The sequence below is a fragment of the Podospora pseudoanserina genome, assembly GCF_035222485.1.
Source record: "Podospora pseudoanserina strain CBS 124.78 chromosome 7 map unlocalized CBS124.78p_7.2, whole genome shotgun sequence".
In the NCBI taxonomy this organism is placed as follows: domain Eukaryota; kingdom Fungi; phylum Ascomycota; class Sordariomycetes; order Sordariales; family Podosporaceae; genus Podospora; species Podospora pseudoanserina.
Window position 1 is genome coordinate 501,921 of NW_026946672.1, and position 24,229 is coordinate 526,149.

Sequence of the window (24,229 nt, forward strand, 5' to 3'; positions counted from 1 at the left end):
GACTTTTTTTGGCTTGTAAAAGAGCACTTTGACCACCACTTTGGCCAAGGCTCTGCAGTGGAGCCCACCCGGTTGAAGGCATTCCCAAGGCTTACAACATGAACCATACAGCTAATACCAGGTGCAGCGAGGCCAAAATGATATCAAATATCGGCAATTAAAAGGGCTGTAATCTAGTCAATATTTATTTTTTCCTACTATTTTTTCAACAACTTATATTAAGTACCTACAATAAATATAGCAGAGCTATAAATTATAAAAGCTTCTTTTTCGATAGAAAAAAAAGGGCGATAATTACTTTGGTAAGTTTATAAACTTTGAAAAGAAACATACGTAACTTAATTAGGTAATATTAAAAATAAGCCGGTAGGTTTTTATTCAAATATTAAACCTGCCCGATGTTGGTAGGGACTTGTATCAAAATGAAAACGATCACACCTCTTTGTATAAAGCCTTTGGCCAATATTAAAGAGCTAAAATCGAGGGTGCGATTAGACCCTAACAAGACGGGCTCCTTCTCTAAGCGTAGTGATGTTCTTACTTCTTTGGCCCTGCCGCATTCAGTCTGGATGGTCTGAACCCTCCTCGGCGCCGACGTGGTCAAGATAAGGTGTTGGGGGTCTTGTTTTGAAAGTTTGTACAAGTCCGCTGATTGGGATGTACTGTGATGGGAAGTGATATAGGGTCGATACTGGGAGGTTGTCGCTAGAGCCACTATACAAGATGGGATCTCGGGTTGGGTTCGGTTGGGGTGGAGGATATGGTAGTAGTTTGCCATCGGCGTCGGTATGAAGTGAGAAGATGATGTTTGGTTGTCTGGAAGAGATTGTAAGGATCTAGGAAACAGTGGGTTAGCTCTGGTATCATAGAGCTGATGGAAATGATGTAGCGTGGGTAGGTCTGTTTCAGATTTGCTTACCTTCGGCCTTTGTGGACATGGAGCCTAGGGAATATTTGGTTGAGGTGAACAGGTAGGTAAAAGGGTGACTTATCCATTCCTTTGGTTAACCAAACCAGCGGATTGTGCTGGGGAGTGTTTGAATTATTTGTGGATAATGTTTAGCTGGTTCCCTTCGTTTGAGGAGCGTCCAAATAATCCGGGGGATGGTTTGAAAGATTTTTGCTGTAATACCTATCGAGCTGCTGCAACAGCTTGGAGCAAGAGCATGAAATGATTGGCTTGTTTCAAGTAGGGATCAAACGGTAGAGTTGAGGTGTAAGAGAAACAATCTCGGGGGCAGCAGCATGTACGAAGTTGCTTGGTGGGTACCTAGTCTCTCTGTCTCCTTCATTGGTGAAAGAATACTGGGTAGTGTGACGTCTGCGCGTCTGGATACTTGTGATATCTTCAAGCCTGCGGTGACCGACCTCCGTTTACGACGCGCAGTATTTAACCCCAGGATTTGGTCTCTTTCATCCTACCTTATCTTCTTCTAACTGCGCTACGCTTCAAACTCTCTGGCGACGTCATGTTTGTACACATAGGACGCATTTCCCAGGTATTTTTGATTTCCTGATGTCTTGAACCAAACCAATTGCAATGCGGGCAACTAATCTTCCTGCAGGTCTGATCTTGAAATAACACCGCCTTTCTGACTGACGATCCTGCGACTCTCTAACCCGCCTGTTGATGGAAGGAACGTTGTGATCAGGCTGCATATGGACCAACCTTGCGAGCGTATTTGTGAGCACTTACTCATCCCACTCCAGTCGACGCCATTGATCGGTCAAAAAGACGCTCGGTTTGCTGACGCCATTCCCAATACCGGAAAGTAAGGGATGTTGATTCTTGGAACTTGCTCACAGCACATTCTCACCAGGCTTGCTTTTGGCACAGTGCCTTATTCAGCTCCACTCAGAACAAACTCGTCTTCTGCCCCCTGGGCCAGACCTGTTCATTCATGGTGATATTGTCGACGATTTTCGTCGCGTTAGCGAACTTTCAGTCGACCTCTTGGCACAGCATCCGAGGGCTAAAGTATCGGGTAGGTCTCATCCCGCACCCAGCTCGAAACATGATCAATCACATCAGTCACCATCGCAAGGCTGCGTCATTGAAGATGGACCCTGCATGTTGCACCGCATACATGTGGAGGTAAATACCACGCGGAGTCTTTACTGCCACTTCAACGCCAAGTCGACTGGAGAGCCGTCAAAATACCTGCGGAAATCCCCACGTCTCGGAGAAGTCTCCGAAGTTCTGGTGGCAATGAAATCAAAAAGGGGGTGGCCACGTGCAAAAGGAATTTGTTGCCTGCCAAAGCCACCGACTGTACGTACCGTTGGAACATTGGAACATTCCTTCGTGATCTGCACATGTATAAGCGAACGCCATGATCGGACTCAACTGCGAGATTAAGCGGCTGCAGCAGTCACGCTATCTCGGATCGGGAAGAGATCATCACTAGTTTAAATGTAGTCTACCCTTGTTCCTCTTCAACGTGGACGACCTTTGTCAAGACCAAAAAATTGGGTTATCGAAAGATTATGTATGATAGAGGACTTGAGAAGGCATGGTGAATCACAGAAGTCAAGCCTAGGTCGAAATCTTTTGCTAGGGCCGGATTCTCTAGGAGATGCCGCGTTCTTTGGAGCTCGAAGCCAGCTCGGTACCAGCTCTGATCTGTATATCCAAAACTTGTCTGGGAATCGGAGCTAAAATACTATTCCCTGAGTTCTAACCGGCAAACGGTCTGGGGTCAGACCAAGGGAGCTAACTTGGTTAAGCACAATGTTCAGCTAATTCGGACTCTCGAAACCAACGACGATGCTTTATCGTAGATACACCACAACCCATCGGTTCTTTTTCCATGTCCCCACCATGAGGATCTGGGCATGGAGAAACCTTATTGGATTATAGACATCCCAGACCTTGCCGCCACAAAAGTGACAAATCATATCTGGCAGGGTCGATCGCGTTCCAGTTCCGTATTCTCGGGATAAACTTACACACCCTCGATCATGGCGGTATTTTTACCAAAGGTGAACGGGACTGGATTTGCTTACCAGAAGCGAAAATTCGCGAAGAAAGAAGAGTGATATCCTTACCTAGTACTCGGCCACAACGATGTCTACCTAGTAAAACTGAAAGATTTCAACAACCTTCAGCTGTTGTTGTTCCTGATGCCCCCTTTTCCCCTTTCCCCTACCAGGTGACGAGGAAGAGCAGGGGGGTTTCATGTGTTCGGCTCTGGTAGATTTCATCAACGTTTCCCCTGATCTTTCAATACATGTTCCATGCACAAGGGCCCCCCCCCTCATGGCGGGGAGGATTGGGTGTGAACAAGGAGATCCGGCACGTTCCGGGTCCCGATTACCAGTCCACCCAGGCTCAGCAACATGAGATGCGAGATGGTGCCCGGTTTGTTGGTTCCTCAAGTCAGTATTGAAACCACCACCAGACCAGGATTCTCTTTATCACTCTTCATCAACGAATCCGATGACCCCTTGACCAGGTTTCTGAACAGGTATATGAAGCCGTATTCCCCCTCCCCATCTGCCAACACGCTAATCGCACACTGAGTTCTTCAGTAAATACCAACAGTCGACTCCATATCAGAAAGCTCTAAATCTCAACAACTTCCCTCCACCTCTTTCACCATGGCACGTCGTTCTTCAGACCCCCTCAGGGTTATTGGCCAACCGCCTGCAAGCGTAGGGATGAACGAAACCATCAGTCCCGCAATCGAGGTCTCATTCACTCTTTCAGACTACAAAGGCGTAGATATCACCAATATCGGCAATCTCTTCGCTACCGTCGTTCTCCATGAAGGATACAGCCAAACCGCTGTAGATGACGGGTTGACAGGGGCGACGACGGTATCCCCTGACTGGACCCGCACGAGCAATGGTGTTGTTCACTTTACCTTCGATGCGGTTGCAACCAACTACCCCATGGCTGGAGCATATTACATCCAGGTCGCTGTTTATTATATCAGCAATGATGGCGGCTACTACAATCTCGTCGAGGGGAACGTCACGGCCTTGGACATCTTTTGATCTTTTGGTCCCAAATCGTGAAACATGATGTCTGTACGTACGTGTTTGAAGGTCTGTCATTCATTACGAGGGTGGCAGCTAACGAGTGGTAACAGCAATGCCGCAGGAGGCCCAAGATAGTTTCATGTCGAGGCTCACAAAGAATCCTGGTTTTCCCTACCCACTGGATGGATATCAATCCTGGAGTACTGGCTGGAGTTTGCTCATGGCGTTTTGAATTTTTATGTACCTTTCCCTTCACCCTCACTTTTAGGTAGTTCGGGTTCATACAGCACCGAAATCTGATTTGGAGCCTTGCTTTTTGATCCTTTGACTTTCTCATGCTGTCTTTGAGGCTTCTCGGCAAACAACCGATTGGACAAACGCCCACGGCATGTGCAAAAGCCACGCGAGCGCTACCAAGGTCTTGGATGAAAGCCGAGAACCCTGAGGGAAATTCTTGTGAAATTTCAACGCACAGCCAAACGAGATCCCCATACGTCATTCCAGACTGGATGAGCCTGAGAACACCAGCTATTGGCCGTGTCACCACCAACATCCCACGTGGAACCAGGGTCCAACACAACAAGCAAGCCACCTGCTACCGTCGAAGTCCGATTGACGGGCAAGTGCCGATTATGCAGTAGAAAAGACTGAGATTTCTGCTTTCAAGATCGATCCAAGTCTTTGACAACTCCTTGCTCACGCGATTCCAGTGATTTGACGACCAAGTCAGCGCTGAATGCAAAACTTCCTTGCGCAAGTTCAGCTTTCTGCAGCCATCATGAAGAAAGCCCAAAAGAAAAAGTTGAGCGCGTCCTTCTTGCTTATCATAACCACACGGCTCAATCCCAACTACCTGACACCCATCATGACAACAAGCCACTGACGTCGAAATTATACACAGCCTCCCTACATACACATTTTCTCGTCCGTTTTATTGCTTTGTGAAGCCCCCCTTCTCACACTCTTACAACATCTCCCTGGCACTTGTCACTCAACCGCTATCTCGTACCACCATATTTCTTCTTCTTCTCGTCCACCTCACCTCATCATCATCACCATCCCCAAAAGAATGATGCAATTCCCATGTAAGCACAACCAATGCAGCCTCCACATGTAAGCGGTCACTCATGTTTTCATCACCTTCCACAACCCAATCTGAACCTCCTGGTGGGCCAATTCATCTCACACCCACCCGCTTGGACAGACAATATACTACAAGCCGCCTCATCGGCTAGGACCCCGGACCCAAAATCTTGGAAGAGGTCTAACAAGATCACCAAACATGACAAGGCTGGCACGTGTCACTGGTATGTGACCGCGCTTACACCAGGCTGACGTACCCGCCTCATTTGACCTCTTTCGGTTACACCCCCTCCCTTTCTACAAAAAAGTCCGATGTAAATACCATCTCCTCTCCTTCCCGGATCGAATCAGCCAAAACGGCAATGAAAAACCAACTCTCTTCTCCTTTCGTACCATATTCTCACTCAAGCAAGGGACTTTTCCACCCACTCGGCTTGCATCCCGAAAAAAAAGATTGATCACGAATGCATATTCTCCCTCCTCTGCCCAAGACACTCTGACATCACAGCACAGGTCATGAAATTCTCGAAACGAAAAGATTCCATCAAATTCCCCGAAAAAGGCAAAAATGAGCGACTCATCCAGTATGGATCAGAAGAAAAAAACGGCAAAAATGATGTCGTTTCGACGGGAATTGAGCCCGACGTGGGGGTCGAACCCACAACCTTGAGATTTCGGAGCACTCCTTAAGAGTCTCACGCTCTACCGATTGAGCTAGCCGGGCAGGCTATTTGATAGGGGCAATCAGCGGTATTAGGGTAAATGTTATTGTGCATGATCCACCATCATCACCACCGCCATCGCCGTCACCATGTTGATTCCTCTTGTTTCCAACCACCAGACATCTCACATTCACACCGACATAAATCGTGATAACTTGGAAACATGTATTGTTACTATCGCTGAAGAACTGTCCAATCCCAACCATGCCCAAACGACAAAAATTAACACCGCTTTCAACCCATACATCCCGTCCATCATGTGCATGCAATTACAGAGTTCTGGAAGAAAAAAAAACCATTTTAGTCTCGTACAATCGTCACCTTGTATTTTCTTATCCCTTTTCCCCCCCCCAATTACTGCCCATTCATGGCAACATCATACCAAATTACACCTGCTTGAGATACTGGAGCATCTTCTCCCGTTCTTGTACCGGCATGGTGTGAAGGACATCGCGGATACCCTTCCAGGCAGGGTTGCTGGCAGCATCCTCCGTAGACTGGCTACCAAGACGGACGAGCTCGCGCATCTCGGCCTGCAGAGCCTCGGCCTTGAGGTGCTCAACCTTCTCGTGCACCACCTTGCGGTTTTCCTCGTACCAGATGGCAACCTCCCGATCAGACTTGTCAAAGTGGGCAATACCGCACCAGGATTCGAGGAGGGAGAGGTGACGGGCGCGGGCTTGGGCAGCTGCCGCCGCATTCTTGTTGTGAACGCCCGAAACCGCAGCCGCCGAGGCAAGGCGGCGGAGGATGTACTCCTCGTTCAATCTTCTGCGCACGCGCCAGTAAAAGAAGCGGCGGGCGTTGCGCCACTCAAGCACCTCGCGAATGACACCCTTGGCTTTCATGCGGCCGGCGCGGTCGTGAAGATCGGCAAACTGCAAGCTGATCTGAGCATATACAGGCAGAAGCTCCTGCTCGCGCTCCGTCATCTTCTTCTTGATCTCATCGATCTCCTCCTTGGAAAGCGACGTGTCGGCGATCTGCCTCTTAAGGCCCGAGTAAACTGGATCGAGACGGGCCATGGTCTCAAGCTGCTTGTCCTTGCGGTATTTGATACCGATGATACCCTCAGGCTCCAAGACACCGCCGCGGGCGTCCACATCGGCGTACATCTCCATGGCGGTCGGGTTGATGGTGGGATCGACGACGACCCACGAACCGCCACGAAGCTCACCGAATGGTGGAATGTAGATGAAGACTGGCTGCTCGAACTTGACGAGAGCATCGACAATGTACGAGCCGTACTTGAGGACCTCGTTGTACATGTCACGCTGGCCACCAGAGAATCCACGCCAGTTGGCAAGGATCATCAGGGGAAGCTGCTCGCCATAGTTGAAGTCGTTGATGGCCTGAGCAGTCTTAAAGGCAGAGTTGGGGTACCAAACACCACCGGCCTCGTTGCTGACTTGCTCGATCGAGTCAGGGTTGGCAGGGTCGGCGGGTGTGATGTTCTCGACAGAGCGGGTCTCGACACCGATGACACCCATAGGAATGCCGCCGAGACGAGCACGACCAACCACGACAGTGCGAGCCCAGCCGCCAAGGGTCTCCACGAAGGAATCCTTGTCAAACAGACCAGGCTGGAAACCATCCTCGTCCTGCTTGCCGGCAATCATCCACCTGACATCATAGGGCTTCTTCTGCTCTGGGGTGAAGACAACGTCACGATCCCAGCTGTCGATGCCAAGGCTGATGGGCACAGGGTTGTTGCGCTTATCGGGAACGAAGGACATCCACTCAACAATCTTGGAAACACCAGCAAAGTCGTCGTTGGCGGTCAAGTGAGACACACCGTTGCGGTACATGATCTGAGTGCCACCAAGCTGGAGGTTAGAGGTGTAGACCTCACGACCCAAAAGGTTGTTGAGGGCGGGGGCACCAGTCAGGATGATGGGCTGGCCCTCAATTTGCACAGCACGCTGACCAAGGCGGACAAGGTAGGCACCAATACCTGCAAACAGTCAGTACACGACTCATTTCAAAAGATCGTCAGAAAAAGGGGGAATAACTCACCAACCGAGCGGCAAGTGACGAGCGTGCAAGTAAAGATATCCTGGTAGGCTCTGCTAGTGGCACCGGCGATGAGGCCGGAACCACGCAAGCATTCGACACCCAAACCGTCTTCAGCACCGATGATGGTGACAATCTTGTGACGCTTCTCGCCACCCTCAGAGACCTCCTCGGTCAGCACAGTGCTCTCGAACCTCTTCTTGGCCTCATCGTTGAGGTAGAGGTACTTGAAGCCAGCCTCGGGCTTGCCCTCCTCGTTCCAGGCCACGCTGAAGTGAGGCATCAGCTCGTTGGCCAGACCCAAGCGAGCACCCGAATTGGCCGACAAGTAGATGCGGGGAACGCCCAACTTGCGAGCAAGCTCTGTGCACTTGTAGAAGAAGTTGTCTTCCTTGGGCCCGAAAGAACCAATGTTGAAGGTGATGTCGTTGGCGACGACAACAAACTTGCGGCCCTTGGGGTATTCGGGGGTGCGGGCGCTGATGAGCCAACCGACCATACCGCAGGTGTTGGTGCCTGGGTCGCGAGAAACCTCGGCCAAGTTGTCATGGTCATCCAAGACAAGCTCGTTGAACTCGATGCACTCGCCAACCGGGGGCTGCTTCTCGGCCATGGAGGGGACCTTCTTGACAGCATTGGCCCAGCTGTTCTGGATGGCCTGGCGGAAAAGCTCGGGGAAATCATACACATACTGAGTGCCCATCAAATGAGCCTTGTACCGCTTGGGCTGGAGCCAGTTCTTGGTGGGGTAAGGGGTCGAGACGGGGAGCAGATGCATGGATCCGATCTTGGTGGTGCCACCGGTAGAGTAGAAGACCCAGTCGCCCTTGTCCGACTTGCGCTCGGCATACATCTCTACCTGGATGACGTAGCCAGAGGTGTTGGTAATGATCACACGCAGAGGGTAGGGCATGCCGGTGGAGGGATCAGTGCAAATAATGCGGATCTCGACCTGGGCAACACGAAGACGCCAAGCGCGGGGACCGAAGCGATCCAAGAAGCCCTGAAGCGACTGCTCAACTTCCTGAGGCTGAAGCTGGAAGACGGGAGTAAAGTTGATGAACATATGGTTCAAATCCGAGTTGTGTGTGCCGATAATCTCGAGAGCGTCAAAAATATCGTTGATCACGCGGTCGGCTTCCGAAATCAAGTACTCGGCGGTAGGAATCTCATCCCGAAGTCTTCCGGGGCGAATGACAGCACGAGTGAAGAAGCGCCTATCAGTCTCAACACCCTTCCCAACACCCTCGTACATGTGGATATTCTTGTTTTCGGTGAAGACGGGCTTGATCTTGAACTTGGAGAGACGAGCCAATTCGAGCTGGAAGGCAAGAGAAGGCTCAATGTGGCGAATACTGTCATCCTCAATGTACTCGGGGCCACGGAAGGTGTAGTAACCGGGGTACGAGCCATCGTTGCGGCCGCAGATGAAGGTCAGACGACGGACGCGGCGGGCGAAAAGGTCATCCTTGAACTGATGGACCAGGGGCAAGATCTCCTTCAGGATCTCATCATCGCTGCGGCCCTCAGCATCGCGGATGGCAACGTTGACAACGGCTGAAAGTTCGTCGATGCTGTCAAGACGAGGAGGAGGGGGCGGGCGACGCTTGCCGCTGAGGTCAGGAATGAAGCCAGGGGTCTTCTTCTTGGCGCCGTTCATCACCGGGAGGGTGTCGAGAGCTCTGGAGAGGAGGTCATCGGCATCCTCGAGGTACTTGCATGGCACTATCACACCCTTACGGGTCGGCTCCTCCTGTGTCTTCCTCTCGAGGTAGGACATGTCGCTGATGGAGTGGATACGCTTGAAGGTGTTATCAACCGGCGTAGCCGGAGAGGATGGGGCAGCGGACTGCAAGGGCAGCCCGAACTCGGTCTGGCCAATCTTGCGCAGAGCAAAGTCCCAGGAAACGAAGGATGGCGTCTCGGTCTCATCGGTGTGGTACTCAATCTTCTTCAGGACATACGCACGGTACGCGCGACGGACGTAAACCTCCAAAGCAGCCAGAGAAACCCAGGGATCCTCGTGAGCGAAGAACAATGTCAGGACATCGAAGACAGTGTACTTGGAGTCGACGACCTCCTTGATGACCTCAAGGTTAGGCTCCCGGTGGTCCCAGCCGGTCTCGCCGTAGCGGGACTCAACAACAGAGGAGCGCAAAATGTGCTCCATCTGGGCGGTTCTCTCCTCGAGAGACGGAAGGGCACACTGGATGAGAATCTCACGAGCCTTCAACGAGACCTTAGCAGTTTGGCGGGACTCGAGCTCGGCCATCTTGCGAAGCACTGGGCGAAGGTACTTGCCAACGTTGCCAACATTGGGCTTGTTGGGACGGTACTCCTCCAGAATGGCGAGAACCAGCGAGTTCTTGGCCGCGACTCTGGTATGCGACAGCACAGTCTGCACAACCTTGGAGGTGTCCTCCTTGTTCTGGTCACGAAGCTGCAAGATGACTTCCTCGTCCTGAGACCGGCGGCCAGAGAAAAGGCGCTCGACCTCGGCGTACATGTTCAGGAGCTCAGTAATAACGGTCAACTCACGCACCTTCTGACCTTCGGCATACATGTCGAGCACGTCGGTCAAAGGCTGAAGAGTGGTCTTGAGGACGTCCGCGTCGCTCTTGGAGGTGACGTTGTCGTCAAGGAACTTCTGGAAGACCTTGGCCAGGTTGCGAGCAGGGAACTCGGCGCCACGCGAGGACGCACGTTCGAGAACAGAGCTGAACTGAGCGTCGAGCTTCTGGGGCATGCGGGCATGGAGAGCAGAGAACTGAGCCGAGAACTCGCTGTAGGGGAGCTTGGGGTCGCGGAGCACCTCAATAAGCCCCTTCAGGGTCTGCAGCATGATCACCTGGTTGTCGAAACCCATGAGGATGTTCTTGAGGGTGTTGAAGAGAAGGGTGAACTTCTGGGCGGGCTTGTTACCAACCACCACAGGAGGGCCATACTCGGGAAGTTGACCGATGAACGACTGAGCTTGCTTGACGCGGCTGGGGTCATCAAGAGCCAAAATACCGAGAATGTCACCAGCCTCGAGGGTAGCTCCGGGCTGCTTGATGAGCTGCACAATACCGTCCTCCTGCGCGATGAGGGGCATGTACATCTTCATGACCTCAACTTCGGCAAAGGTCTGGCCAGCACGCACGTGGGCACCGTTCTCCACAGAGTACTTCACGAGCTTACCGGGAGATGGCGTGCGGAGCTGGGTGGGATCGTTCTCCTGCTCCAACAGGCAGGTCTTGCTGTCGACTGAGATGCGAGTGGCGGCGGCCTCTTCCTTCCAGTACACGTTGTGACTGCGCCCATCGAGGAGGACCAGGAGACCACCGTCGCTGAGAGCGCGAACACCGACTGTGCACTTGGAACCGTTGATGAAGAGGTGGTAGCTGTCAGAGCTGGAACGACTGACGGTGAACTTGTACCGGTAGCCCTCATAGATGAAGTCCACAGGGAAGACAGTCTTGAGAATGTCCTTGGAGGGGACTTGGCCCTTCTCCAGACCGGCTCTGTATTCGGCAATGCAGTTCTCGCTGGCAATGTGAGCCTTGGTGACAGCACCGCAGACAACAGCGAGCATAGGGTCAGGTCTCTCGGCAGTGAGCTTCTTGGAAATCAACTCATCAAGCCAGCCGGTGGTGATGGTGTTGTCCTCGAAAGCTTCGGTCTCGAGAAGCTTGATGAGGTACTCGACAGTAGTACGGAAGTCACCACGGATGCTCAGCTCCTTCAGGGCCACAACCATGTGCTTTCTGGAGGCAGCACGGTTCTCGCCGTAGGCGAAAATGTGACCGAACTGAGAGTCGGAGAAGCTGTGAATACCACCAGCGGAACCGACAGAGAAGTAACCCCAGACGTTGGAGCTGGAGCGGAAGTTCAAGTCGTGGAGCACACCGTTGGATGGCTTGAAGCCCTCACCGGGATCCTCGGAGGTGATACGGCAGGCCGTGGTGTGGCCCTTGGGCGTTGGCCTCCGCTGGGTCTTTTCACTTTCAGGGTTCGCAAACTGGAAGTCGATCTCGGTGGCCGTCTTGGGATCCACACCATACAGCAAACGGATGTCCTGAATCCGGTGAAGTGGGAGACCCATGGCGATCTGCAGCTGGGCAGCGGGGAGGTTAACACCGCTGACCATTTCGGTCGTGGGATGCTCGACCTGGAGACGAGGGTTCAACTCCAAGAAGTAGAACTTGTCATCGGCATGGGAGTACAAATACTCGACGGTACCGGCGGAAACGTAACCGACAAGCTTGCCGAGGCGAACGGCAGCCTCCTCCATGGCCTTGAACGTGTTTGGCTTGGCAATGGTGACGGGGGCCTCTTCGATAATCTTTTGATGTCTGCGTTGGACCGAGCAATCTCTGCCAAACAGCGAAATGTTGTTGCCGTATTGATCAGCAAGCAATTGAACCTCCAAATGTCTCGCACTGTCGGCCAACTTCATGACGAAAATGGGAGAGCCAGGGATCTCGCTCGCCGCCGCCTTGTAAAGCTCCTCGAAGGTCTCCTCGTTGACGACCTTGCGAATACCCTTACCACCACCACCCTCAGAGGCCTTGACCATTACTGGGAAACCAATCTCCTTCGCCTTCTCCAAGCCCTCTTGCCATGAGCTCACGCAGCCCTTGAGGTAGACATCATCTGGAACTGTGACGATGCCATCCTCGTCCACACTCACTTGGGAAACGCCAGTACCAGACCATGGAATACATGGCACATCGGCGTGCTGAGCTACAATGGTGGAAGAGATCTTGTCACCGAGCGAGCGCATGGCAGAGCCCGGAGGACCGATGAACACAATCTTCTTTGGTGACGCGGCGAGGGACTCTGGAAGCTTGGGGTTTTCCGAAGCGTGACCCCAGCCTGCCCACACGGCGTGTACGTCCATACGCTCCGCAATGTCAACAATAAGCTCGACATTGGCATAGTTGTGGTTGTTTGTGCCGCCGGGAACCTCAACGTAATGGTCAGCCATACGGATGTAGTCGGCGTTTGCTTGCAAATCTTCTGGCGTGGCCATCACAGTGAACTTGATGGCCCGCTCGTCGCCAAACGTCTCGTAGGCCCATTTTCGCACTGATCTGATCTCCTTGACGGCGGCGATACCGTTGTTGGCGATCAATACCTGTGAACAAGAGAGTTAGAAGTGTTTTCTCGAAGTCGAAAAGTATCAGGCGAGCACTCACATTTGTAATGACGGTGTGACCGTCGTGGTTAGCGACAAAGTCCTTCACCTTGGACGGCGGGGCATTTTCCAGCCGGTTGCCGCCAATGAAGTGGGAGGCGATCTTGTGCTTCTCGGCATACGAAGCCTTGCCGTTGGACTTGGGCACTATAACGCCGTTCCGTGGTGTGTCTCCCATGATTGCTGCTTTGGGGGGGTGGGTTGCAGACTCGTTTGTTGGGGATCTGGCGGGGAATTCGTTCGAAAATAAGAGAAGAGGTCGTCTACTCGATCATTAAAGTACGTAACGTGGTGTAGCGCCAGGCGGTGTGAAGCGTCTGTCGAGCAGAGCAGGTCGGCACAGGCAATCGGATATTTTCCCAAACCAGACGCCGATAAGAGGAAAGGGGTGGAGGGGGATGATGCTGGCAGGCGGCGGTGTCTGCTGTGCTGTGCTGGGAACTGGAACTGGCGGATGCCCCGGTGTCAGCGAAACTCTATGCTTGGCGATTGGGCTGCTGATTTGTATCCGTGGAGTCCGAACGAACCTGGATATGTGGACCGGTATATCCTTATCCTACTCCTACTCCTTTGCTGCAAGGAATCTAGATATCTGTTTATCAGACCACAATCAAAATATTACGATGGTGATAAGTGCAATAGAATGCAGCAGAACAGACGAGGTGAGGGACGAAGAGAAGAGGGGGGCGGGGGGTCGGCCGAGGGAGCTTCCAAGGTTGATGCAGACCAGGCAAGGAGCGAAGGGAGGGGAAGCAGATCCAGAAGGAATGGAGAAGAGAGAAGAAGGGAAGGGAGAAGTCCTTACTTCGGGGGGGATGAGGGGAGGAGTTGTCCGTAGATGAATGGGTCGAGTTTGGGTTTCTGGCGAGACGTTGTTCGTCCCTGTTCTAAACATTCTGGTTGACAGCCGGGGCCCGGGGCTTGGTGGGAAAGGTGGGATGTGGGGACCCCAAAATTGGAGCCATCCGCATCCGAGCAACCCAGCGCCCACCACACACCCACACCACCACCGACCACTGCACTTTCCACTGTAACTTTTTTTTTCACCCCTCGCACCCCCTGCGTGCCCGTGGCTCCGTCCCTTTGCTTCCCGCGCCGAGCCTCTCAGTGACATCTAAACTCGGTCGAATCAAGCCAATCATCGCTCACACCGCCGACGACCGAGCCGACATGTTGGGGAAACTCCCAAAAGGCCACACACAGCACGCCGTCTGCCCGCTTGCCGGGGCATCCAGCAGCAGCAACGTCAGCCCGCAGAACAAGTGCCCTTCCACCGTGGGCTCGGGGTTCAAGCAATGTACCTCCGTTAAGCTTTTGATATCACCGAAGACACTCATGGGACACCCTAGATACATCTCGCGTCGTCTCTTGACTTGGAGCAACACCGACGGCGGCATTGCCTTCTAGGTTTCTATGCTTCTCTCTATTTCAAGCCTCTGCTTTCCCCATCTCCCGCCCCCAGATTGGCATTCCTGTTCCTGTTCCTGCATCCTTCTCTGCCATGCCGCTGCCCGAGACTCCCGGTCTTCAACCCAGCCGCATGGACACCTTCATGTCAGCCCCGGCGCAGCACACGGCGGATTTGGGGTTCAATGTTTCGCCGACGATGCCGCTTCGGCGCTCGGGGCAACGCCAGATGGTGTCCGAATCCCTTCATCGACGATTTCGTATCTACGATCTCTCGAGCCTACTTTCCCAAATTCCTATTTGAGCCGTTTCTGTTTCCGTCTCCCCTTTGGAAATCAGCCTGCAGGGTACTTTGGTCCAAGGCATGCACTAACAAAGAGACCAGCAGCCCTCAACAACCAACCCCGATCAGTTCAACCCTTTTGCAACTGACCCAGATGGTCTGTGCCCCTGGGCACTCGGGGCCGGCCCCTGGTTCGATCTCAGCCTGGTGGAACCGACCCCAGGGAAGGGTTTTCTGGGCGGTCATGGCTGGCTGGCTGACAGCGGACCGCCGAAGATGGCATTTTGATTTTTGGATCACACTTCACGATTCAAGTCTTCAACAGCCACAGACAGAGCCAGTAACTCGTCCCTCAAAACTCTCCCTCAACCCAAGAGGACAGACACACGCCCAGCCACTGCAAGAACCGTGAAATTTAATGATCAGTGTTGGGACTGGGAAAGTGGCAATCAACTGTGGGTGAAAGATGCCCCAATTGTTGAGTTCCCGTCGTCCCTCGAGTTATGCCGGAACCCCCGGGTCCCTTTGATCGACAGGAAATTGTTAGCGCAAAAGACCGGAGTCGGACCCGCAGATCCCCAACATCTTGTCCGCCCAGGAATTGCCCTTTGCGGACTAGACTTTCACCATTTCTGGTCTTTTCCAGCTCTCTCCCCAGGCGTTTCCGTGTTTTGGTTGTGCTCAAGGATCCGTCAACACGACGAGTTTCAACACTGACTCGGCTGGTCAACAACATTTGTAGTGGCCGACAATTCCCGGTTTCCATCTGTCCGGCCTCGTGGTCTGGAGACTCTCAACTCCCGAGTGAAATCGCCGCTCGGTGATATTCTCCCGCTCGGTTTTGAGACGTTGGCCTCTCTTGATAAGAAGATCTTCCTTCCTTTGCGTTCAAGCAGTCCTCAGAGATGGCCTATCAGGAATAGGTCACGCCGTCACATTCATTTTGAGATGCAGATGTGGCAGCTGTATGGCTCTCTCGGTGTTATCAGTGGTGGGTATTGCAGTGTTGTCACCACTCGGCCATCGACAGCCAGATAGGCTTTTGGATAAATCACATGCCACCTCACCATCACGACAAACACTGTCGTCAACACAAAAGACCCTTGTCTCCAAGAATAGAGTCCTCACCGGGCCGCTCCGCACTGGAGAAACCTTGCCGCCATCACGGACCACAAGACTAGCCACATGGGACAATAGCCATCGTAATGTGGTCCCAGGCTGTTTATCTCTTTTTGATGAATCATGAACCTCCAGTCCGGTGATTGTAGGACCATCCATCTCGATTATGTCTATGTATACCGTTGGTAATGTCCATAATTTGCCAGACATATCTAGTGTCCAACCACACCCCCCCCCTCCTGCTTCCTCCACCACGAGGTGTACCTCTAATCCCTCCACACCAACCTGCCCAAACATACGCCGTACTCTTAAGACTGCGAACCGTGCCCTTCTGCACATCTATCTGCAAGCAAGCAATCCAAGCAGATCGGAAGCCACTGCCGAATCTTGACAGGTCGATCCGACCCGACGGGAAGGCAGGTCAGCAGAAGAACCAGGCCCCACTGACATCAGAATCGTACGATTTTTCTCTTGGTCCCCTCTCCCACGAGGCCAACGGGGGGCTAGACCAGTCCAGGATCTGCTAGGCACAGCACCTTCAAAGACATGAAGCTCAGCCTTATGAAAGTCAACTGATGCTGTTGGTTTAAGGTGTAACATCGAGCTTCACCAAGTTTGCTGCAGCTACGTGGAGAGAAGAAGGGGGTACATTTGTCTGTTCTCTTGACCACGCATCAATGCTTTCCCAAGTACCTAACTAATCCTTCCGTTTACCTTGACAAATCACAACAAACTTCAGCAAGATGAAACACCCTCTTTGACGCACGCACACACAGCTCTCGTAAACTCTGAGCCTGGTATTTTGGCTCTATATTCCAACTGGTCAAGATTATTTCCCAAGGTACCTACCTACCTAGGCACGCGTCGTCGACAAAATAACTGGTACTACAAGTAAGACGTATGATAACCGTTGACTTCTACCTTTTAAACAGGGAATGGGCCTTTTGACTACTCCCTAAGGCTTATCGACTATCTCTCAAGACCTACTGGTCATTTCAAGGCCTAGTAGCCATATTTTAGGTATGGTTCAGAACTTTTGCAGTGTCGTCCACAGCATGCAAGGTACTATTTGCGCGTGCCCTTCAAACTATCACTCATTGCCTCTGCTGTACCTTATGCATCAGTCCGTCTCCCGAAGACTAATTGCCCTTGAAGTTTCCAGGAAGAATACTCCTCAAATGCCATGCATGTCCACACTCCTCAAGCACCATGTCTATACCCCTCAGTCAGAAGAACAATCCAAACGCCATTCCCTCGCTCAGCACCCAAATCACACAAAATCCCCAACCCCGAATCACAACACCCACCCCATTCGTTACATGCAATCATACCATCAAAGTTAAGAATCGCTACAAAACAAATGCAAACCTACAAAGATATCATCTCATAACCACAACCCACCACCATGCTCAAGCCCTCCAAGCTCAATCCTCATCTCTCATGTCATCACAAAGCAAAACAAAAAACACCGTCAATCGTAATGCAAACTGTAAAATGCACAAAAGAAAAAGAAAAAAAAAATAGGTATCAAGTATTGAAAAAAAGTGTATATCAAAGCAACCAATTCATCCATCATCACTCTCTCACACATCCACGCCCCGTCTTTCTTCCGATAGGTTAGCACCCTACCCAATCTTCCCGCCTCACCTCAGTCAGAAATATAAGGTAGAAGAAAATAAAGCCAGAGAGTTGCGATGTGTGAACCAACCCCCCCCCTTCAGCCCAATTTGCCCCCTACTCCCCCCTCCCTTCCTTTCCTTTCCGTTCCTGTTTGTGTAGTAAGGCGCCAAAGTCAAAATAAAGGTATCATCCATGCCTCCCACCCAACCCATTCAGCCAGCCAGCTATCACGCCGCCTCTCCGCTTCAACACAATTGTAAATTATAGGCTCCTTAATCATGCCCCCTTCCATCATAGCTATCTTCTTGCCTGATGGACCTGGCTTAGTAGGTTTCCCCCAAATCCTCCAGCACCCTCCCCTGCATGCCTCCCGCTAGCAGACTTGCTACAGGCCCGGCAGCACTGGCACTACTAGTCCTCCGCAGCCCGATGCCTCCCGACCCTCCGCTCTGCCTCCTCGGTGCTGGAATCCCGCTTGGTCCCGGAATGGCACTGAACCCACCCTCGTCCATCCTGCTAAAGGTTCCCCGTCTGCTAGGCGTCCGGAACTCCCCAGTGTCTCCCTCATCCAGTTCCAGCGTGCTGTAACTAACGCTGTGACTTGGATTGTGACCATGATGCGACTCCCTCCCACTGTGCATGCCCAGACTACTCCTCGGCCTACCTAATGGTGTTCTGGACCCCGTGAGACTGGCCCTGCTCATCGGCCTGGGAGGTGGCATGGCGGCGCTCGAGGGACCACCGCCGTGCGATTCCTGTCTGCTAACCGGCCGTGCGTAGCTCGAGACGCTAGCTCGACTGCTGGGCCGTGGGATATCGGATGCATCGGCTTGGTGGTTAGGGTTACGGTTGGGCAGCGGACCAAAGGACAATCGGGAGACGCCCGACGTGCTAAGTCGGGGGACATGCTTATTCGCCGTTGAACTCGAAAGGCTGCTGCGGAAATTGGATGGCGTTGGTTTGTCGTCGCCGTTGCTGATCGTCGACGATGCTGTGGAACCGGCGTTACGCTTCCTACTGCGTATTGTGACCGAAGATGGTACCGTGGGAACTGTTCTTGGTGAGCCCCGTGGTGGGGTGCTGGCCGAACCTGCAGGGAGCTTGGACCGGGCAGACTGCACACGAGCTTCCAGACGCTGCATCTGTGCTGTGAGCGTCCGGATATGGGTGAGTGAATTGGAGGGCGGAATCTTGTGCGCCCTCGTGCTTGGTGGTGGCTTGCTGGTAGTCGAGTTTCTCTGGGCAGGCGTGCGCAATGCGGCGGAAGCAGTCGCCACACGATTGCCCCGGGTTGAAGAGCTAGACGCACCGCCAATGGACCTTGGTTTAGATGCCATGCTGCTGTCGGCGGAAGGCAATCGGGATTTCCTTTGGGACGTAGGACCTTTTGTGACACTGAGTCGTGACCGGGACAGTTGAGAGATCTCCGAGATGGAGGGTGATGGTGGGTCTTGGAGTTCGGACAAGGTGTCCGCGGTGGATAGCGACTTGGTGTCGGGTGGGGTGGTGATCATTGGCGAGCTTGCGGTCGAGTGAGGTGAGCTGCCAAATGGCGGGGAGCCGGGGAGCGAGAGGTCAGTGGAGAGTGTCGATAAATGGCGGGCATCCTGCTTCTTGATCTTGTGCTGCAAGATTTCGGCCTCGATCTTTAGATCCGACAACTCCTCCCTCAACCGCTGAGTCTCTACCCGAAGCTGTTCCCTTTCCTGTTCCCCAATCTTGATCTCCTCCTCCAGCAAGACAGCCCGTTCGATGGCGACATTGTACTTGGACTCGAGATCCTCCAGTGATGACGTGGTGTTGCGCGCCTGTCGCTCAAAGTCGTCATTTGCTACCTCGATGTCCCGTAGTCTGAGCTGCAAGGTCCGGTTTGTTTCGCGAAGGGTGGTGATCTCTTTCTCGAGAATGCTTTGCGCCGCATTTGCCTCGGATTTGGATTCCTTGTATTTTCGCTGGTAGGACATGTCAGCCAGACCGTCACTCGAGTGCGCTCATAAGGAGATATCAGTACCTTCCATTCCTCCACCTCATAGCTCAGGCTCTCGGCCTTTTTCTGCAGAGCCCTTTCCCGCTTGTCGGCAGCATCCAGGTCCTTTTCGAGCTCGGCTTCTAGCTCTTTGCTTGAGGCTTGGAATTCCGATAGTTCCTGCTCGAGCAGCTCGTATTGCGACTTGTACCACGCGAGCGCATCCTGGGGGTTGGCCTCGGCGCTTGGAGGGGATGATGGTGGCTCCGACATTTTTTGTTGTAATTATTTGTTGGTTGCTGTTTTTTCGTAATTTTTGCTATGCGATACTGCGAGATGTAGTGGCTGTGATGCGCAAAAGGGAAGAATCTCGCATGTGATGGTTGTGGAAATAAATTAACTCTAGGGAAAAGGCGGTCGGAAAGAACGTCGGACAGTTGGCAGCGAAAACAGAAACTGAAAGCAGATATGAAAGTCGTGGATCGTTATCGTAAAATGCAGCGGGAAGGCTCGAGGCGTTATGCGAAAATGCGGCAGGTCATGGCCGACTGTGAGTTCCCGCGATGGGGGGTTATTTTCCTGGTGTTGAGCGACGACGTCAACAACTGAGGTTGTAATCTGCGGGAGGTGGAGGCGGAGGAGGAGAAGGCGGTCGCGGGGGGATGAATGACAGGCGAGAGAGAGACAGAACGCAGAGAGAGAGAGAGCGAGAGGCAGCTTACCCGACGGTCGCGCGGGCGGGAAAAGGGCGTCTTGGACAGTCGGAAAGGGCGTCGAAGAGTCCGGCGGTGGACTTGATCGAGTGATCGCACTTCGCGACCTACTTACCTACCTGATTCCGTCGTAAGTCGTCTCGGTTGGCGATTGCGATGTCGTCGGTTGTCGAGTTGGCGGCGGGCGGGAGGAAGGTTGGATGCTTCCTCGTTCTCCCAGTCCTGGTCCCGGGGCTGGGTGTTTTCCTTGGCACCTGTGGGCTCTTCCTCTTCTCCTTCTGCTCTGCATGCGCTAATGGCACCATGGCAACCGTGCACCATTTGCTCCACCCAACCTGAGCTTCTTTTAGAGTCAACAAACCCACTTTCAACCTCGTCAACATCAACAGAGCACTTTATGTACTTTGATGTCATGACGTTAGTCTTGCTGTTGGAGACCATTCTCTTTCATATATACTACCTCTTGGACTCATCTACTTCAAATTCTTTGTCTCTACCACACAATCTATCTCCCTCCCTATTATTCTTCATCCATCCGCGTATCTTCTTCAACATGCTACCTACCTAGCTTCCCGCTGTTTTAGCATGACGAACCACATTCACTCCCACCCAACTAGATCTTCAACACAGCCAGTCAGCCAGACTTGTTGCTCACACTCACGCTGCCGATTCTATCCCACCTCATGCCAACTGCCCGTCCCTGTTCTGCTTTAAATACACCCTGCCCTATGCTAAATGTGTCGCGCTGCTTGCTTGCTTGCGCCTGCTGCGCTGTCTTGCGTCTGACAGAGCGATCCTCTCTGCAGCCCCAGGATCGACCAACGCCGCGCGCCATCCACTGCACTTGAAACGGTTTGCGCATTTGCCAAATATCGCTTTTTGTGTGTCGCAGCAATGCCGCTGCCAGAAAGATGAGCGGGTGGTCTCCGGTCCCGCCCGCTTATGACTGGTCATCCGATCACGCATCCTTGGCGACTGCCAAGTGGTAGACACATGACGGCGTTCAGTCTTGGTTTTCTTTTATAGGAGGGTATCGCGGTTCCTGCATGTGCCTGTTTCTGCTGTGGCACCCCATCACATGGTGTTGTGTTCCTCTGAGTATGTGGAAAGGGTTAGGGTCGGCGCCTGTCTTGCAATGGCCATTCCAAACACCACACTTGTGAGAACCACAGCAAGGTATTCATGACTTTTTTGTATTACCATTTCTAGGAGGTCTTCTCCGATGCCCGCCAACTCCATGCCTGCTGCTGCTCAACTAAGCCAGTCCCTCATTAAAGCCCATACTTTTGCGTCTTCATAAAATCCATGCCCGCCGCAAAATGAAACAACTTGGCCGCCACAATAAACCTCTCCCTCTTGCTATACTCCACCAGCTTCTCATATAGCTCTGCCAGCGGGACGACCACCCGCTCAATGTGCTCCCCATCCTCCAACCTCTGCTCCGGCAGCGAGCCCGCCTCCAGCTCAGGCACCTCCACCTCTACCATAGCCATCTGCATATTCGCATTCGACAAGCCCGGATCAGCCGCCTGCACCGGGCTGACACTTAGCACCCTGCTCACTTCGTACCCCGTCTCCTCCTTGAACTCCCTCACTGCCGCCTCTTCGGCTGTCTCATCCTCGTCGATAAGACCGGCAGGCCACTCGACAGTGTAAGCGTCTAGTGGGGGGCGGTATTGGATCACTAGCAGTGTGGAGGGGGCCTTGTTGGGAGAAAGCAAGATGTTGCCAATTGCTACAGCGTCGACGCCTGTCTTGGCGGAGCGAGTCTTGCGGGAGGCGACCTCCCATGTGCGTGCTTTGCCTGTTTGGTCGGTGTACTCGATTTTTTGAAGAGTCACCCATCTGGCTTCCGAGGTGGGAAGTTCCGTGACCGAGGTGATGGCTGGTTCTTGCTTCTTGTGGAGGGTTTGCGTCATTTTGGATTTGAGGATGTGAGGGAAGGAGTTGCGGCGGGGTTTGGCAGGGGCGGTCGTGGTAGATTGATGGTGAAAAAGCAGGTGCAAATGCCGGTGGTGGTGGGTATGATGATGGTGAGGATCTGTGAAGGTGGTGGTGTGCTTGTTTGGGGTGAGGATGAGGTTGTTGGTGAGAGAGGGAATGAACAAGTCCATAAGAGGGCGAGTCAAAGCGGGGCTGGCTGAGCGGCGAGGAATGATGCCCCGCAACTGCATGAGATGAAGAAAGGCAGTCAAACGGAATACTTGGTAAATATGATGGATAATTGGAAGAAGTCTTTGACTTTGTTTCTGCTAGTTTAACACTCTTTCTCAAGATTTTCAGATTTTGGGGGCTGAAACAGTTCAGGTTCAGTTGATGAGTTCAGACGGCAGGCTCGACTTGGATGAGACGTGGGTCAAGTTGCGTCACCATCTCAGCGCAATTCAGGTACGGGTTAGGGTTTACAATGACGATGACAATGACAGCAATCGAGGAGGCATCATGCCAAATTACTGACAACGACAAAGAGCCTTGAGCTTTCTAGAGTATTTACAGCTCGATCAACTATGTACAGGAAAGAGCAAATTCACCACCGAAAGTCGAACAGCAGGGAGACCGGAGCTTCCAGCATGGCCCCTGCCTCATTCCGTCTGCACCGTATCCCCTTTCACGGAAGGAGCTTAGAAGTAGCTCTGGTCAATGACGGCAGGTCCGGGGACCTTGTAGGTACCAAAGTCGCCCCAGATGTTGATGAGAATACCAGCTGTAACACAATCAATCATCAGCACGAATGAGACGAGAAAACAGCGCAAGAGGAGAAGAGTTCACTCACGGTCAGAAGCGCTGTAAGCACCCGGAAGCCTAACACCAGCAGGAAGCTGGCCGCTGCCGCTGTTGGCAACTCTAACCTGGTAGCAGCTCATGTAGAACTGTGCACCACCGCTCGAGCCGGCGGTATGAAGAGCGATGGCCTCCGCTCTGACGAGGTAGTCACCAGCGGGGATCTTGCTGGGGATCTTGAACGTCCGCTTGCCACAGTTCTTGTTGAGGGTGTCGGTGCCCCAGGTCTTGCTGCCGGCGTCGTAGCCGAACTCGTCGACCTTGAACCACGAGGCAGAGGCGCCATCGGCCGTCTTGGCGTCGTTGACCTTGGCCATGTAGACGATGACGGGGCCGAAGTGGTTCCCGCCGATGGCCTCGTTGGCGCAGGAGCGGTCGTTGGGCTGGGCGTGCATCTCGACGAAGAAGGAGTCACCGGCTGGATGGAAGTATCAGCATTCGGAACAGGAACACTAAGGTATGAGAGACATCAACGTACCGCTCACCTCGCAAAGGCCAGCAACGCCGCGCGAACCACCGACATTGCAGGCAAGATCAGAACTGCCAACGCTGGTGACGGGAGAGTTGTTGGGCTAATAGATGATGTTAGTCACCGGGGCACAGCTAGGGGATTGGAAAAGCTCATACCGGCATGCGAGTGCATGATGTGCCGAAGTCGATCGATCCACTGCCAGCCTGTTGGAAGATGCTGTGGGCAGCAGCCAGGGGGGCGAGAACGCCAGCGGCGACAAAGACAGACTTCATGTTGGTGGTTCCTCGGTTGAGATGTCTAGATGAGGGAGGCTGCTGAGTTACTCGTTCTCACCATCGCACAGAGACAACGATAGCAGCTTTTATATCCCTTTCGATTCCTCAACACCCATCCTCATCAGTCGGCCCTCCACCAACCTCACCCACAATTTCACCGACTCGCATCCCCCTCGATATGAGATCTACCGCTCCAACGGGCCGCAGATTCAACATCCAAGCCTCGCCCGTGCCCAACTTCCTCAATAGGAAGTCTACAAGAACTGTTGATCAACATCACCTATGCCAATCCAGCCCATACCTCCCGCCCACATCATTCTCGGCACCAGCCGGCCAACCACTCCGCCAACAAGAAATATGAACCTGGTTTCCCTCATGCCTTGCAGCAGACAACAACCGTTCGTTGTTTATCTGAACCATTCCCGTCCCCACAAAAGTCCACCCAACCCGCAATGCAACGCCGATCATTCTCGGTACTACATCCTCCATGATCCATCTGGGACCCGATCGTCAAAACGGCCGACCAAGACACAAAAGAATGACGATATACCCGCTTCTTGGGCAATTTATCCCGCACACGTACACACTTGCACAAGCGGAAGACGGCGCCGC

General features: G+C 52.9%; 5 protein-coding genes and 1 non-coding gene across 6 annotated transcripts; 1 reads left to right on the top strand and 5 right to left on the bottom strand.

The window, feature by feature from the left end:
* Nucleotides 1–5,704: 5,704 nt before the first annotated feature.
* QC764_0110770 lies at nt 5,705–5,791 on the top strand. The gene has a single exon. It is a non-coding gene; the product is annotated as a tRNA-Lys (tRNA).
* Nucleotides 5,792–5,935: 144 nt separating this feature from the next.
* Nucleotides 5,936–13,159, bottom strand: ACC1 (acetyl-coenzyme-A carboxylase; the record flags this gene model as incomplete). Its single annotated transcript, XM_062950037.1, has 3 exons — nt 5,936–7,743; nt 7,806–12,921; nt 12,983–13,159. 3 exons carry the CDS (start codon nt 13,157–13,159, stop codon nt 6,176–6,178), a joined length of 6,861 nt encoding a protein of 2,286 aa, XP_062795902.1. The 3' UTR covers nt 5,936–6,175.
* A 96-nt stretch (nt 13,160–13,255) lies between these two features.
* Nucleotides 13,256–14,185, bottom strand: QC764_0110790 (uncharacterized protein; the record flags this gene model as incomplete). The annotated part of the gene is made up of 2 exons (XM_062941164.1): nt 13,787–14,185; nt 13,256–13,402 (listed from the first exon to the last, which is right to left on the bottom strand). The coding sequence occupies exons 1-2, from the start codon at nt 14,093–14,095 to the stop codon at nt 13,256–13,258; spliced, it is 456 nt and encodes a 151-aa protein (XP_062795903.1). The 5' UTR covers nt 14,096–14,185.
* A 3,346-nt stretch (nt 14,186–17,531) lies between these two features.
* On the bottom strand, nt 17,532–20,960 carry NDE1_1 (NADH:ubiquinone oxidoreductase). The gene is made up of 3 exons (XM_062950036.1): nt 20,099–20,960; nt 19,422–19,955; nt 17,532–19,362 (listed from the first exon to the last, which is right to left on the bottom strand). The coding sequence occupies exons 2-3, from the start codon at nt 19,647–19,649 to the stop codon at nt 17,734–17,736; spliced, it is 1,857 nt and encodes a 618-aa protein (XP_062795904.1). The 5' UTR covers nt 19,650–19,955; nt 20,099–20,960; the 3' UTR covers nt 17,532–17,733.
* Nucleotides 20,961–21,360: 400 nt separating this feature from the next.
* On the bottom strand, nt 21,361–22,263 carry QC764_703780 (uncharacterized protein; the record flags this gene model as incomplete). Its single annotated transcript, XM_062950035.1, has 1 exon — nt 21,361–22,263. One exon carries the CDS (start codon nt 22,261–22,263, stop codon nt 21,361–21,363), a length of 903 nt encoding a protein of 300 aa, XP_062795905.1.
* A 447-nt stretch (nt 22,264–22,710) lies between these two features.
* Nucleotides 22,711–23,614, bottom strand: QC764_703770 (uncharacterized protein; the record flags this gene model as incomplete). The annotated part of the gene is made up of 4 exons (XM_062950034.1): nt 22,711–22,793; nt 22,863–23,288; nt 23,349–23,442; nt 23,498–23,614. The coding sequence occupies 4 exons, from the start codon at nt 23,612–23,614 to the stop codon at nt 22,711–22,713; spliced, it is 720 nt and encodes a 239-aa protein (XP_062795906.1).
* Between the last annotated feature and the right edge of the window lie 615 nt (nt 23,615–24,229).

Bases quoted from the DNA above. Each gene is read 5' to 3' on its own strand.
- NDE1_1 (XM_062950036.1), bottom strand. From the start codon at position 19,649: ATGTCGGAGCCACCATCATCCCCTCCAAGCGCCGAGGCCAACCCCCAG. The intron at 19,363-19,421 runs GTACTGATATCT...ATGTCCTACCAG, and splicing joins ATGAGGTGGAGGAATGGAAG to CGAAAATACAAGGAATCCAA.